The sequence below is a fragment of the Camarhynchus parvulus genome, chromosome Z, assembly GCF_901933205.1.
Source record: "Camarhynchus parvulus chromosome Z, STF_HiC, whole genome shotgun sequence".
Lineage (NCBI taxonomy): Eukaryota > Metazoa > Chordata > Aves > Passeriformes > Thraupidae > Camarhynchus > Camarhynchus parvulus.
The window spans coordinates 24,185,993-24,203,361 of NC_044601.1; the positions used below are offsets into that span (position 1 = coordinate 24,185,993).

At 39.2% G+C, this 17,369-nt stretch overlaps 1 protein-coding gene across 1 annotated transcript in view; it reads right to left on the reverse strand.

Annotated features, from left to right (window-relative positions):
- TRPM6 (transient receptor potential cation channel subfamily M member 6) overlaps positions 1-17,369 on the reverse strand; it is an 82,408-nt gene that overhangs the window by 24,296 nt on the left and 40,743 nt on the right. The window contains 12 exon segments of the mRNA XM_030968429.1: positions 313-439; positions 1,349-1,461; positions 2,173-3,308; positions 4,999-5,131; positions 7,328-7,527; positions 9,156-9,270; positions 10,705-10,879; positions 11,817-12,068; positions 14,121-14,249; positions 15,244-15,378; positions 16,332-16,478; positions 17,046-17,274. Coding sequence (XP_030824289.1) covers positions 313-439; positions 1,349-1,461; positions 2,173-3,308; positions 4,999-5,131; positions 7,328-7,527; positions 9,156-9,270; positions 10,705-10,879; positions 11,817-12,068; positions 14,121-14,249; positions 15,244-15,378; positions 16,332-16,478; positions 17,046-17,274 — 2,891 coding nt within the window.

Here is a 17,369-nt window from a genome sequence, read left to right on the forward strand (position 1 = left end):
TTACTTTAGAAGACACTTCAGGAGAGGAGACAAAGACATAATTCTTCCTACTTATTCCTGAGGACTAGCACTCAGCTATCTCCCATGGAGGACAGGCAGTAGCCCCAAAAAGATTCACCTGATCTTCCATCCATCCTATGACTCTTTTGCCTCTTCAGTGTTGAATAAATTACCAAGACAAACTAAGTCTAATTCTATTAAAATCATGCCATAAGATGAAAATGGTGGATGACACTTGTATTTTCTGAATTACATTTACTGCTTCTTTTTGAAAGCTGTTCTGAAATTCACTTTGTGTAACATGTAACATACTTAGCTGACTGAAATTAGACACGGTGAGCCAATTCTTGCTGTGTTTCTCTTGCTCATCCCAGACATTGATTTCTGCAGGCTCTGAGTTCACTTGAGTGTTCTGGGGACAATTATCCACTCTAATCACCTGCCAAGACACAGACAAAACAATACTGAATTTACAGGATGACTAGCATCTCTACAGTTCCTCTGACAGCATTATGATGTGGCCTTTCAGAGCACCTCTGGAATGCCAATGAATGAATGAATGCATTCCCAGCTGAGAAACAGATTTTCCCAGTTTTGTTACAAACTGCAGAAGACATGTTGCTTTTTGTCTACTCTGTCTGAAGGTATTTGAACTTTGAGACCTAATACCTTGAGAGATACTAGATTTCAAAGTTCAAGTCCAAAGTTCAAGGCTGGTTTATTTACCTTATGTAAATAAACCAGCCTTCAGTAATTATCTCATTAAACAGTGATAGTTCTTTCCAGATAATGAAGACCCTGGAAATTTCTTTATAGGCTCTAGAAATAGACTTTTATCTATGAACACACAGACTCAGTTGCAAAAGTTGCCCCACACCTATACAAAATCAATATACTTTCTGCAATGTGCAAAATGTTTGATGGATTCAGAGAAAAGTCTATGGGACTCTTGCAGGCAGGAGAAAATGTTATGAGGCCTATCCTGCCTGAGTACAGTTGTAACCCCCCCGCATATGGTCGCTGCTTCAGTCTTGTCTAGATCACATGAAGCCTCCACAAGTTCTCCTGAATGCTGAAATGCAACAGCTGATTTACATTTGTGAATCACCACAAAATCAGTATCAGCATAGTATAACAAAGTCCCTGGATGGCAGCAATTCAAAACAGAAATCCCACACATCCAAAAAAAAGTAAAATTGAACCAAAACTAGACACACACAGGAGATGCTGCAGTTTGTGTGGAGTATTTTTAATGTTTGCATTTTCAATTAAACAACAGTGCAGAACTGCTCTTAAGGAATGAAAAAGACAATTTTGAGATACACAATTCTCTTGCATCTGCCCATACCGGCACCTGAAGAGGTTTTTGATTCCTCTTTCCGCTCCCAGACTTTCTGTCTCTGTTTTGCTGTTTTGCTTTTGTTGCCTCACTGTGGTGTAGCTCACAGGATCCTAAAGATTCTGCAGGAAAGAGTCAAAAAACACCTTTAAGCTACAGAATTTCTGTTTATTAAGGGAAAATATCATAGGACTGACAACTGGCAGATGTCTAAAGCAACCTGAGAAAGAGTTGTGATAACCAAACTCAGTACTCAAGCAGTTCCGTGCAAAGATGTGCACCATCACAAGATATAAAACAACTAATGTCATCCATCACGTCATCCTCTTCATAATTAAAACTTGAATCTGGTGTATTTTAACACTTGTAAAGCAAACCTGGTGGTGGACAGAGAGGTATTTAAACTGACTACAGAAAAGTATGCCTTTTCATTCTCCATGCACCTATCTCTGATACTGCTAATGTATCTCTACGGGATCATGAAATGTATTTTGATTCCTGCAACTCTGTCTTTGCATCCCCAGGGCAAGAGACTTCCCCAGAGTGAGCACAATGCTTCTGCCACCTGGCTGTGTAGCCACAGACACAGAGATTCCATGAGATGGTGCAGATCAGGGTGGCTGGCACATAGGTGTGATGCAGCTTGGATACCAGGCACACTTTGGATATTCCCAACAACCAGACCCACACAAGCAAAGTGAAAAAGTAACTCTGGACTCTCAGCTCCCATCCTCCACTGCATCTAATACCCCCTGGGTGCAAATGAAACATTTTTGTGATGTCTGGGACTCTCCAGTAGAAGATACTGTACACATTTAAGGTTTTGTAATTACCGCCTAGGGCCTTGCAGATTTTCCCTGATCTCTCTTTCTTAGGGGATGGTAAGCTGTTGCTTCTGCAGAAACTCCAGTCCCTCCAGAGAGGGCTGATCCAGAAGGAGATGCTTCTCTTCAGCCTGTTCTGAGAGATGCTGCTGCTGTGACATGACTTGACAGAGTTGTAGGAGAAGGACTTCGAATGACTTAACTGGACATGCCTGGTGGGATTGTTCTGGCAATTGTTATCCCTGTCATAGGAGGAATGGAGGCACAGGGCTTTCTTCTTTGAATCTGAGGTGAAAACTCCTTTTTCATCACCTTCAGAGAATCCCCAGTTCACATAACCACCTTCAGTTTCTTCCCTGTCATCACAGGGGGATGCTGCACTTTCTTCAATATCCAGTGGTAGCTGGAGATCAAGAGGATGATCAGTTTCTGCAGCATCAATCTTTTCTGATGGCAAATGAATAACAAAGTCTCTCTGGCTCCATTGGCAACCTTCTGTCTCTTTGTCAAGGAAGCTGATACCCGGCAAGTTTTGAGGAACGACAATGCTACTTTGCAGGTCATCTCTGAATGCTTCATCCTTGTACTTGACAGCAGTGTTCAAAAAGGACAAATTTAAGGTGACATCCTCAGGAAAAGACCCTCCCTGATGGTCAGGGGGCACCAGCAAAAACTGCCCATACCTAGGAGTTGACTTAGTCTCAGAGGATACTCCTGAAGTGAGTGTGTCTGTTTCTATTTCTACCTTCTGAGAGCTGTCTTCTCCCACCTTGTTACCCTCAGACTTCAAGAGTTTGCACTCTGATGGAGACTGAGTCCTTACCAAGCTCCTTAAGAGGGAAGGTGGCATGCTGTAATAGTGGTATTTCTTGTCACACAAGCCCTCCAGGCTGCTCAAGGTCTTGGAATAGTATGCATTGCTCCAGCTATGGGGCAGCTTCCTACAGGTTTGATGTTTTGTGTCAGCCAGCAAGGCTTCTTCCACCTTCAAGGTGTCTACAGCAGAAAGCACTTTCAGGATGTCCACTGTCAGGGCAGACAGGTCTTGCAAATGTCCTAGCTGGCTGTCCAGGGAGAGTAAAGACTCCTTGATATAAAATACCTTCTCATGCACTTCTTTAAGTTGTTGAAACATCTCTTCCACTCTAGGTAGAAAAAGAAAACATAACTAAAATACCAAAACATAGATCTTTACATCTGTTGGAGAGATGATGAGAGAAACCATTAATAAATTTCAAAAAGTCAGCATTTCAAATGGGATTTTTTTTAAATTGTGACTTTCATTGCCATTAATACCTGTATTTGACAAAACCCAGCCAAACTGCCACTGGGTTTCTTAAGGAAATAGATATTCTCAAGGAATATCTATTTTTAAAATTGCTGTTTATCTAGTAATACCCATTCATTGCCATAGAACCACTAAAACATTGACGGCAGGTTATATTGGGTATGGCTGCAGATGAGGTATACTCCCTGTCAGCTGGACATGCTGATTTTACATTTCTTGTGTAAGCATGAGAAGGATTTAAACTCTTTAATTTAATCTTGCATTTTTCAAATACTAGAGACTGCTGAGAAACAGGTCTTCCCAAGAACATATTTGGCCTCCAGAAGCAGATTCTATGCATCTTATGGCATTGGTTATCTTCAGGTAAAATTCAACAGCCCAAAAAACCAAAGCCTTATTTATTATCCTCAAATCCCCAGTGAAAAGTGCAGGAACTTCTGGCCTGGAATTAAATAATTTAACCAAGTCAGTATCTTCATATTTCCTGAAGATATTCTCTGTTACTTTATCACTAAGATAATGATTAGTTATCTGCAGGCAATATGCAGTAGTAATTTCTTTCCTTCGTCACAGAGTAACTAAAATATGTAGTATTAAGGCATTGCCATATCAAATCAAGGACCAGTGTTCCAGAACATTTTATTCATCTAAATTAATGTCTTGCGTTAATGAAGAGTGTTTCACTTGTACTCAGAAAAAAAATTCCTTTCCAGATATGTATTTATCCAATAAATGAGATCTTCTTGAAGTAATCAATTCTGCAGTTTCTGAACAAAACTACTTATTTAGTTTCTTTTAGAGAGGATGTTTCTTGGCTTCTGTGTTGAAGAAGCCAAGAAAATTATTTGCATTCAACTTCTGTGCTGAAGAAGCCAAGAAAATTATTTTTGCAGAAAATAATGTTATGTTTTCTCTGGCAAAACAAATTTGTTAGATGAAATTACTGTTGGCACTCAGTAAGACTTTTTATAGTGTTCATTTTTTTAACTGTTCCCATTAAACTTAATGGTAGATTTACCATTGATTTCAATAAAAAGCTTAATTAGGCCATACTGACTGTTTTGAAACCCAACTGGTAGCTGTGTATTGACATTGTGTAAACCAAGACACTATACTGTAAATAATGCTACAATGGCTGTTTGCAGGCTGTTTCTGTAAACAGCAATTATACTCAATCACAAGCAATACTCTCTGTGCCTGTACACTACTAAGCTTTTAAATACAATTACATATTGTATGCTGTTCTCTGGCTTGCTTCTGTAGTGCTACCTGATCTGCACAAGTGAAACTGAGCAGCACCTCTCTGTACCCCTTTAACCATATACACTGCACGGGTCTGGGGATGCAATTCTGTCAGCAAGGCTGGCCAGAGAGATCTGACATACATCTCAAAGAGATGCAGATACAGAAACAGACACAGATCCATCAAATTAACAAGGCCTATGCATGTTCAGAGTGGCCATAACCAGCTTCAAAAGCATGAACTTATCAAAGTCTTTTGATATGACAAATTTATACAAAGAACATAAATATGTATCAAAACACACCTTTCTGTGGTCAAACGGATCCTTTCACTGCCACTGGAACTCAGGTTTTCATTCTTTTCAAGAAAATATTCTTCTACACACTGTTCCTCAAAGTCATGGAGTTTCTTTAACTCCTCATCACTCAGGTAGAGCTCTGAATAAAGGAGGTAGGAATCAGTATGAAGAATGCTAATAATTGCAATCACTTATAAGCACTCATGAGGAAAAAAAAAGAAAAAAATTCAGTTGAAAACTTGTTTACACTCCCTCCTTTGATAAGAATGAATCAAGCTTAAGTGCATGAATTTGGGCTTCAGTATAAAGACTCAAATACATGAAAATGTGTGATTTTGTCTTTCCTTACATAGGAAACAAAACCACACAGACAAAAATTCCAGTACACTCCTCTTTAAAGCTTCAAAAATACACATCTGAATGGCTGCTCACAAAGACTAATTTTCTCACAAATTTTTTCCTGTACTTTGCTATACATGTGTCATTCACAAGACTTAGATATGAACATGCAAACCTTACAAAACTTTCACTCCATTTTGGCCCAGGCATTCATTTAGTGCTAGTCACCTACAACAATTACAGTCCAGTCAGGTGCTCAAAGCTGCAAAGCTTTTTTTTTTTCACCTGATTAGTTAATATGCTCATATCCATAAAACATTAAGATATCCTTAATAGAAGTTCATATGTACAAAACATTAAGACCTTCCACTCCAAGATTATTGGGGGGGAAAAAGCATCCAGAAGTTTAAAATTCCATAACTTGGGCTGCTCATGGTGCTATTCTTCTAGCACACCAAGACTTCTGAGAGAATGGCTCCATTACAAGGCAGTACAAAGAAATGTATATGGTGGAAAGCTGCTCTGGCTCAAACTCCACATTTTCCAAGCTGCTCTTTTCTGTCCTTTTCTATGTACCAAAGTCCTCACTGTACTTGCTAGAGAGGTGCCTGTTCCAAGCAACAAGGCAGTGTTTGCTACAAGGATGTAGTACTCAGTGAAGACCCCTCTCACTCCAAATGAGACTTCATCACCTTCCAGACACTTTTCTCCCCTATTTGACCTGTGTGATTTCCTCCAAAATTTTACTTTGTGTCTTGGTATTGATTTTCCACAGGGTGGCCCTGGGTACTCGTTGTGAAAACCAGTTAATTATAACAATACCAAAAATAAAGTAAGAGAAAGCTATCAAACAAAAGTGTATAGAAAAGGTGCCCAGAGCTGCCTAAACAGAAAAAAAATTCTCCTTCTGAGAGAAAGGTAAAGAAAGCATGAGCTCTCTTCTGTGCAAGGATTTTAAGATGTGCTAAGCAGTTTTTCTTCAGCTCCTTACAAGACATACCCTATGCTATGCCATGTCATATGCTAAGCTAGCATACGACTTATGCTGTGCTTGCACATAGAACAAGCAATGGCACTTCAAAGGCAGGCTGGTGTATACAATCATGATGGGGGAGCTGAACCAAGGTGCAGCAGTACAGTAGTTCAGCATTGATTAGGTAAGCCTGTTTTTGAGCTCTGTAACCACCTGTGAGCATGCCAGGTATCTTCAGGGATTCACGTTCAGCAGAGAAAATTCCAAGTGAGGCATAACCCACACAAGATCTGCCCGCCTCTATTATAAGGCATGAAGGGTGTACGATGTATCAAAAAGGATGAGACTGTATAATACTAGATACCAGTGCTTCCCAATTTTTTTAGATGTAGTTACAGCCACCTTTTTCCCTGCCTCACACCCACCACCAAGCCCCACTATTTTCCATCTCACTATCTTGAGGTCCTTTTTGCACAACAGCCCAGGCTACTCCTGGCAGAGCTGGTGACAGTGGAACAGGGGACTGGCATCACCTTAAGGAGGCATTAGGAAAGATCTGGCATGAAGAAGTCCAGGCTGGGAAAAGTGAGGAAGGTAAGTGCACTCATAAGCCAGTGCAGAAAGGGACAAAAGCAGCAGAGAGGTAGGAAGCCTCTCTGCATCTGCAATCACTGGATCTCCTCTACCCCTGGGCTCTGCCGCTACTTTCCCCAAGCAATGATAAAGGAGTTATTGGTCTTTTCATAACAAACATACAGAAATTTATATCTATTTATACCTTTGGCACTGCTTAATTTCTTTTAAAATAAGAATTTACTTAGTTCCTACAGACTAAGTTGCTGTCCCTTTATTTCAGCTCAGAGTTGTGAGGTATCTTGACTGATGCCACAGTATGCAGCACAGCAACAGCCAAATACAAAGCAAAGCATTACCCCCTTTTTTTTTTTTTTTTTTTTTTTTTTTTATCTCAACTCCACAGTGATGGGAGTGATGATGAACTATTTCTTTTGGCTCCCAGCTTACTTAGTCCAACATCTCCTTCCTCTTGGTCCGACTCATTTGGGGGCTGGTGGTGGAAGATGCACTTTACCAGAAGCCCAATGTGACTGAGGAGGATGAAGGGTGGCGGCAGCCACGGCTTCTCACGGTAGGTCATGATGTAGCGGTAACGGTTGTACTTCCAGAGCTTGTTCGAGATGGATTTCAAATCAAAATAAACATTACTGAGGAGAGAGCCACAGAGGACAGGGGAAGGAGGGTAAAACACTCATGTGAGGAATATTCCCAATATAGCACAAGACACTTCTCTACAGATCTAATCTAACACTGGTCTCATTCCTCCAGTGAGGTAAATCAGCTTAGCAACTCATGTGCCTGCAGCTAGTGCACTTAGAATGAGATCTTCAAAGCTGCCTAACAGATTTGGAGATCCAACTCCCATGCACATTAATGGGAGCTGCGCAAAAGATGCCACTGAGGTGGCTTTGAAATCCCAGTCATACTATTTAAATTTTAATATATACCCTAACTATAGAATTCAGCATTGTTTGCCTCTTTGGACTGGATTAAAAGTAGGTGTCAGGCTAAGGGTAGACTGTGACAAAATAGTTTGCAGCTACATGAGCCATTCTTCTGCAGAATATTCCTTGGAGCTACAAAATTAATAAACATGATTGTACTGAATAATTTTCTGTATCTACTATGATATACTCAAGCACGGGAAATGTTGTGGTTTCTAGCATTCCATTTCTAGTAATTTCAGATTCACTGTCATTCTACACAGCCAGCACTTAATCACAAAAACATCAACTTTCCTTCTGAGAACATAATTAAATGTGCTTCTCATACCTCCCATTTCTGGTTCCACCTCTGGAACAATCAAATCACGACGCAGAAGATTTACCATGTCATCATTACTAAAGGTTTAGTTCCAGAAATAATTCAGATAACAATTTCACACATGTAAAATAATACATAATGTATAAAATAATCGCTTAATTCCTTGACACAATTTCAGGAAAGGGATTTCTTTTATTGGAAGTGGAAATAGAATGAGTTTTGATAGTTCAGGTTTTTTTGCTTATGAATGAGTTCTTTTATTAATTTGAATTTTTTTAACCTGCAGCTGACTTTTTCTTCCCCAGAAATGCTAGAACTATAAGAAAAAATAAACAACTGCTTGGGTTAGGCTGCTCTTTACTAATATTTTACAGAACGTGCTCCACTACAAGGGGTTTCTGTTAAAATATAAAGGGTTAGAATTACTATTCAGACACTGATAAAGTACTATGAATTTCTATAGAATTACTATAAAAACCCTTTCTACTGTGGCAGCACACATTAAAAGGCAAATTGCTGGAAACACTACTGGTATATTTCAGTCTAGAACATATGGTATTGCTTAAAGTAAATAAGAATTTCCAAATTATTTCCTAAAGGAAAAGCATACTTTACCCTCTTCACTTGAACACCTTCCACTTATCTGCCAGTTTGGCCTGCCCTGTGATGAATGTTTTATAGGCTCTTAGCACAACAAATACAACTTTTAGAAAGAGAAAATTACTTCAGAGATGAATTAATGCTGGGTTTTTTGCCAACTGCTATTGTCCGCTCTCAGAGAGTCACATTCTTTTTAAGTGGCAAAAGAGTTTAGCTGTCTTCTCACTATCCCTTTCCTTGCACCATCTGGCTACCACCATTCTTTCCTTCATTTGACTTACCCCCATGGCTGATGGGGTACAACCACCACCATCAACATGCCCTTGCTGAGGCATTTTTGGTGAAAACCTTTCCAGAAGTGCAGGCACAACATACCTTAGTTGCTTTTGCAGCAATATACCAAGGTACCTACTTAAAGAATGCAATGAGCAAGTTGACCATGATGATGTACTGCACAAAGAGGTAGACAGCTTGCAGAAAGGGTGTGAGAAAGGAGCCGGGAGGACAGTCTTCATTGGCTTCACAAACTGGAAATGAGAGACATACAGAACATGGGTAACACAGGAGCCAGAGCAGAGCACAGCAATGGCCTGTGCTTCTCATTTGTCTCAGCAAGAAACAGAATAGTCCTCACTAATTTCACAGAGATTTCACATCACTAAATTTCCAACTTAAAGATCAACCTCTACCAAAAAGAGAACTGAGACCTCTTTATGCTACTACCACCTTAGTTACCACTGTTCAGGAGATGCAGACACCACTTCATACAAATCAGCTTTTATGCCAGTCATTCCACTTTTTGTTAAGTTAGAATACACAGCTGAAATATATTTTGGGGATGGCTTTTACCCAAGTAAGCTGAAATCCAAATCTTTGATCCTTAAGACAGGAGCACGTCAGACGTAAAGCAACAAACAGTAGAAATTAGGAGATCCTTTCTGATATTTTTAAATCGTAAAAATAAATACTTCCCAACCTTTTTAATTTCTAATCAAATTTAACTCTTTTGAGGAAACTTTGAAACATACTTATAAAGAAGCAGCCGTAAATTCGGGACATATTCTGCAGGATAAAGAGTCACTAGAGAAATCATAGCATTATTTGGGAATTGTCAAATTTCTAAAGGTTTAGAATTATTAAGTGATTAAATGGATTAAACTTGAAAACTTAACAGTGTGCTTTCATTAAAAGAATTTTGATTTATATAACCAAAATTCATGTGATTGTTTCAGCAGTAATAATGGAGGCAACATGGTCGATTATTTTAATTAATTAGGTCTATGCTGAACTGTGTACCTCAAATACATATTTCTCTTTGGATTACTACTTTTCTATTTTAGGGACTGTTTTACTTAGACCTTCAGTCAGTAGCATGAGAGTGCCTTACATCTGTAATGCTTAAATATCTCTGGAGTGCCTGGTTCCTCTCTCTTACTGAAACAAGGTCAAAGCCATAATCAAGATACACAATTTTTCCTATTTACATTGATTGGTTCTAGTTCTCCTATGTGCACATGGTTTATCTGTTTAAGAATGGTGTCAGGTAACTTATTTCTCCCTTTCTTTTCCTCCTTTATTCTTTCTTCCTTAAAGGCAGCTTTTTTCTTTTCTCCAAGAGATCAGCAGCTTTGGATTCACTTAAGTGGAAATTTATTCCACTGGCAGATGCCCTGACCAGGAAGCAGCTTAGTATTAGTTCCTATGTGCTATGCCCTGATATTTGCATTGAAACACTAAATTTGAAGGGTTTCGAGTTTAAACTAGTTTATTTTTCACGAAGAAGCTCATATGTTCAACTTCATTCATGCAGTATTACCCATTATGGACATACATATATTGAAATCAGAACTGTTGAGGGAAGAACAGACTCAGTAGGTAGTCAAAACTCAGAAGACCAAAGTAGACATTCTTCTGCACATATTAAATTTAAGCTATTGAGCTATAGTCTCAAAATTACCTACCATCTATTTCTCCAGCATAGACCTCACCAAACATCATCCAGTAGGGCTGAAATACAATATCCCGTGCCAGGGTCCATGAAGGAGGCTCCTCTGGTGAAAGAATTGCCTTTCGTGACACCCCAAAACTAAGCAGGACTATGGCCATCATGATCACAATATAGAACATGTTTCCCGTCTGGAAGACATGTTTGTGTAAAAGAATTATTTGTGTTAATTATATGTAAAAGAGACATTCATTTTAGGGAACAGTATCAATCACTGTTTTTACAACTCAGAATATAAAACCAGGGGTAATAATCTAATATGCTGGAGGAAATAAAAATATTTTGTTTCTATGACCTAGACTACATGAGCATTTTATAGATGTTAAAATCATCCAGACCAAAAATGCCACAAGTCCTACTTGCTTCACATGTCCCTCTTATATCTCAAGCAAGATCTAAAAAATGCAGAGATCTTACAATGGTGATTTTGCTCAGCGGTGCTCCTTTCAAACTGAGAGCAAGGAACAGCAGTGAAAATTATTTAGCCTCCTAAACAATCACCATGAAAGACAGAATAGAAAAGTACTAAGAAGAGAGCTCTCAGTAAAGGAGGTAAATTACAGTAGGAACCTTCACATGTCCCCCAGGACTAGACAGTTGTTCAGCAGCAGTTCTTACAGCAAAAGAGAAACAAGATTAACTTGGATTTCACAGAAATTTTTTCAGATAAACAAGGATGCAGTTATTTGAATCAACAAGTAAAACAATAATGTTACTGTTTCCAAGAGTTAGGGGAATAACCTGTCACAGTGAGCCCATCTCCAAGAGGCAGTGACTTTTCTTTCTCGTATTACCAGCTAGATTGGCAAACTAACTCAAACACAACTCTTCTCTAAGGAATTAAGTAAAAATGGCTCTTGTGAATAAATTCATGTAATTAATAAATTAAAGAAAAGTGCAATCTGATTATGGTCAACCCACAAACAAAAAAAATCATAGTATTTTCAAGTAAAACATTCATTGCGAACCATTAGACCACTCCTCCTTTTTTGTCACTTCTGAGCTTTACATATTCCTGAAGGTGGATGCCCTAGCTACAGAAATACTGCCCCAAAGCACAGTACTTACCATTTTCCCAATCATTGTCAGGTATGGCCCAGCATGCTGATTCACAGCGAAAAGATCAAGGAGCCGAGTATACCAAAATATGATATCCAAGCAGTAAAGCAGCCTCCCTGCAGTTTGAACAGGGGGGTTGGACCACCGCAAACCAAAACCAATCATAAACAGGATGATAGCTACAGAATCAGTAAAATTCCAGTATTCATAAATCCACACCTTCACCTTTTGGCAGAATTTTCTAGGTTCTGAGATAAACACCTAGGTAGAATTGGGAGAAAAACACCATAAAATGCCATTAAAATTACATATACATTATTTAACCTTTTCTGTCTGCATTATTTAATGATATTTGAGAATGTACAATTTTCCCCCCTTCTTTTTTTTTTTTTTTTTTTGTCTTGGACCTATTTACTGCATATTGCCATCCACCATCAATTGAGGTTTTTACTTAATCTACCATGTCATATTGCTCAAGTATGCCACATCAAATGGGATAGTTCTTCCTGAAAAAAAAAAGGGTCCTGAACCTGAATCTATTCACTAAAGGGCACGTAGCTCAGCAGAAAAGAGCAGCCAGTAAAGAATTGTTATGCACACATATTATTAGAAATTAACAAGTATTTTCTCGAGGGATGGTCATGACCTGCAACGGCCTTTTCATTAACCCCTAAGTCATGGAAAGTACTGGCCTAACCTTGCCACTGGGAAAAGAACTAATGTCCTTTATTTCAGACCAAAAATATAATGAAAGATCCTTGTATTCTGCCAAGGACAGGTTAAAAAAAGAAGTGCTGGCAACTAGCAAGGTAAAGAATGAAATGTTCACTCCTTGAACTGTAAGGTGCCCCAAAGGGATTTTAAGCTTCACTGAGCAAGCATGTGAAGTGGAATCCTAGGGAGGAGGCAAATAAAACGTTTGCACATTGCCACAAGTGAGGCCAATTATGCAGTGCTATGTGAGATTACACTGATAAGTACCAAGCAAAGGAGAGATTTTGAAACATTATGCCCTGATCCTGCAAGAATTTATGCATATGAACACATAAACGTAGACAAGTGATCTAGACTAACTCACATGAGTAACTAGTTGCAGGGCCTAAGGCTTCAGCAATTATTTGATACAATCTAGGGGAACAGAGGTTTGCAGCTATATATAACAAGGCCCTCAGCAGCTAAGCAGCTTCCCAGCTAAAACAGATTGTCCTACAAAGTCTTTGCCAACAGACCAGAACTAGAACATGGATAAAGAAAATCAAGTAAAGACATCAATTTCAAAGTGTCCAACCAATGATACCAGAAAGAAGAGCTGCTCTTTCTGCTGTTCCAGCATCAAGATGGTGCAAGAGCACAACAGTGATTTCAAAAGTGCTTGCTCTTTTACATTTAACATTTTTCTCAGTTAGGAAATCCTAGTGTAGATTTTTTCAGTTCTATCTCATGCTGACACAGAACTTGCAAGTCCATCCAAGCTTTGATATATTCCCAGTATTTTTACTGTCCCTTGGAATCCTTCACCTCTCTCATACTGATTTCACAGCCTTCTGAGTGATCTGTATTTGCAATGTCCTTTGCTCAGAACTATGGCTGGCTTTTTGTGGTTAGCTTTGTTCCTCTGAAAGCACAGCATTTCAAAAGTCGTACAAAGGACTATTCACATTACTGTTTGCTGATTTGTTACGTGCTGATTCTGCAGTGAAGGCATGTCACAGCAGATACAGTAACTGAGGAAATACATAGCTGCATTTGTCCCTAGACTCAGGTTTGGAGCTCAAGTTGCATTCAGAAGCTTGGGTCTAATCAACTGCAAATAATTGCAATAATTTTGATTGGAATATCTTTTTTTTTTTTTTTTTGTGCTCAATAAATCCAGCATTAAAAGTTGATTGTAGTTTTTTTCAAGTGCATTTATGGAAGGCTGACTAGACTTGAGGGAGAGCCATAGATTTTTCTATGTAAAACATCTATTAATTCATAACAAGTTCTCACTCAGATTAAATATCTAAAGACAAATTTTATTACTAGAAATCTAATGGTCAGCTCAAGAAAATTATGGACCAGGTGCCTACATCAGTGTTCTAAATCTTGATTCAGCAGTCACCTACACATTACCAACCAGCTCCACATAGAAAGGTAGAGAATTTAAGATGCATTTTGATAGCCCAAGAACTGGTCTTCGAATAAAAGAATTCCAAAAAATAAATTCTCCATAATATATATAATTCTCCATAAAATAAAGCAGGATTTAGCATTCTTCAGAGAGATATTCCCTGGTTTATAAGAAAGATGAGAAGTGTGAATGGAAAAACTTACCTCCCTGACTTTTTCAATAGCAGTAGTGAAAATATAAATGATAACAAGCCACTCCTGCACACTTGGTCTTGGTTCCATCTTCACCAACACAGTGTAAGTAAAGAGCATGAGGAATGCCAAGTATGACATCTGCAAAACACACGGTGTATAATCCATACACACAAAAACCTCAAACAAATTTCTGCAAATAAAACAGCTGATTGGCTTCACTATAGATACTCAAACTACTGGGACACTGCCACATTTTTGTGTCCAGAATCTTTATTCCAGTTCTTAAAAATTTTGTTTTGTTTTGCTTTGGTCTTATGGGAATGTCCCTAAACATCATTGGAAACTGGTACTTTAATGCTGAAAAAATAGGTAGGAGCAGAAGGTAAACAGTTGCAGCATATGCTCATCCCCATAAAAGAGACAGATTTTTTATCTTGGATATTGGACTAGATGGTCTCCAGAGGTCCCTTCCAACAATAACTATTCCGCGATTTTATTCTATGATCTGCGCACCATTCCTTGAATGCAAGGGCAGTCTTATGCCTTTATCCTAGCCTTCCCTAGGGATGAGCAACAATTCTCAAAGTTAAATAAGTCACTGCTGGTTAATCTGTGCCTTCCAAAACCCAGGAACAATATTAGGTGGAAAATACACATGATGATAGCATCCTGAGCTCTACTGACCCAGTGTTACTAAAACTGATTTAATAAATGCACATTTCCTATAGCAAATGATCCCCTATAGATAAATATTTGCTTTTCCAGAGGCGATTCTTAAAGAAAGGAACATGAATATCAGTGAAGTATTAAAGGTACAGAAGGTCACCTTCAAATCTATGTCAGCCTTTGCAACTGACTACTGTAAAAGGCTGTGCTTGAGTTTTTCTTTTGTTCCTTATAATTGTTTTCCTGGGTTTTTGGGTTTGGGTTTTTTTTTTTTTGAGTACAGTTGCATGATTTTAGCAGACAATCTTTACACTTAACTCTCAAAGAAACATTCAAATGGCTTCCCATTTTCACCCACCACTAAGTGACTGCAAATCCGTGCTAGAAAAAGTAAAAGCAGGATTAAGTGGCATTTGAAGGACCAAAGGAGAGGTTTATCAATCCAAGTTCTAGAATGATGACTAACCGTGTGAAACCAGAACTTGACAATTGGTGCATTGTAGAACTCATAGATTTTTCTAGTTCCAGTCAGGTTTCCTTGTCCACCATCTCCTTGGCTTTCATCAGACTTCTGAACAGCCTTTTCTACATCATAACCCCTCTTTAAAAGAAAACAGCATTTTTAAAGTAAAAAACAATGGTCTGTAATGTCAAAGGTAGTGTTGTTTCAGAGAGAAGACAGACACAAACGTCTAAACTTAGTTCTGAATACAGCAACCATTACTGTAGCTTGGTTTTGTCTGGTTACAAATCTCTCATTTGCAATAATCAACATGCACTCTGTGAAAGATGCCCTATATGGCACAGCTACACTGTCAGTATATTTTGTATAGTATTTTGTATAAGAGGAAAATATAAGGAAATAAGAGGAAAATATATAAGGAAAATCAGTAGCCTAGACTTCTGCTAGAGACTGATTGTCACCCTGTTTTTTTAAGATTTTCTAGGCCTTCTGATATGGACATTCTTGTAGTGGACTTTCTCAGACACTTTCTGTAAAAAACTGATTGTTTTGTCTTCTTTATGGAGGAGGAGAAAGTTGATGGACTGATGGTTTAACCAGTGTCATTGGAGAGGTGTTACTGTCACCCTCCAATCCACTGTCACTTTTGGAAAACTATACATTTTGGAGTCAGAGAATAAACTTCCTCTTTCTTCCTTCACCTGGAGAACAGTGGTGTGCTTGCATTCTTGCGTGTCCGATAGTGACAACTGATAGATAAAATCACAAGCTAACATTAAGCAGAATGTGTGTGAGCACTTTTCCTAGTGCCTCAGGCAGGGCTGCTCCCTTCCTGCACTAGCAATACACGTGAGGTTGGGAAGGACTTTCTCATTATGGTCAGCACAGAAATGACTTCCAGGACTGATGAAGTAACTTGTACCACATTCACTTAAGTGCATATCCAAACTAGGGACCTCATCCATACTTCTGGAGAGAACTGGCCTCCAGCCATTTCATTCCACCTGACGAGCATCTTCTCAGTCCTCAGAACTGCATTGTGGTAAACAGACAGACTCTGGCACACAAATTACTGATCCTCACAGACTAACCAAAGTATCTTTAGAGCTGACTGGGCTCTGTTCCTCGTGATACCATAATGGGTGGAAGTCTTGAGACTGAGGCACATGGGACATTTCTGCCTTGCTTTTAAACTCCAGCATCAGGATGGTGGGAGGCAGGAGAATACTCATAATGACCTAGAAGAGAGACACAAGATTAATTAAGCAGCGATAGCATAAACCTAAGGCCACAGTCAGCCATGCCTGGTGCCAGCACAAAGCCAATGCAATTCCACTGGCTGCAGAAGGAGTCCCTGGTGCTGGGAGTCTGACAGCCTCTGAAGATTTGTGCTGCTCTTGTCTGGTTTCTGGCTTTGAAGAGTGTCATTGTATCTGGGATGCTTTCAATACAGCTCCCTGTGTCTGAAAAGCATCCTTCCCACCAGCAGCTCTGCCAGGGAACAGGCAATGTGGGGAAGCAAGAGCAGGTGCGGAACGACTGAAAAGTGTTGAGAAACTGGGAAGAGCAACAAAAAATCTTTCATCCTAATGTCATTCCGCACATGCTTTTGCAAAGAAATAAAACAGAAGCAAGTACTGTTTTCCCGCCCTCCCTCGTTTTTTTTTGTCCCAGATGTTCACATTCCAACATACGCTTAAGCAGAGCCGTCTGAAGTTGCATTAGCCGTGTCCATAACCAAAAAACCCATATATTAAGCATCTAAATAGCACCTAAATTGTCAGAAAAAAACAGAGCAATGCTACCTTAAACCAGGAGTTCTTCCGCATCTTCAGGCGTCCCATCCACATGTCGGTCAGCAGCATCTGCGTGCACGTGTGGGACACAAAAGGCCGCAGCCCCACGGACACAGCCAGCTTTAAGCACGTGGAGTTGCTCCAATTTTTCAGTTCATAGGTCAGCAACTTCATGGCCATCTGCTCATTTTGTTTGAATGCTTTGTCCAGCACATCTAAGGCAAGCTGCCCAAATTCCCTAAAGCAGAAAGGAATTAACAGTCAATATCACAGGGTTCAGTCCAAACTCAGAGTTACTGCTGAAAAGAGGTTGCTGTGAATATTCTGGTAACT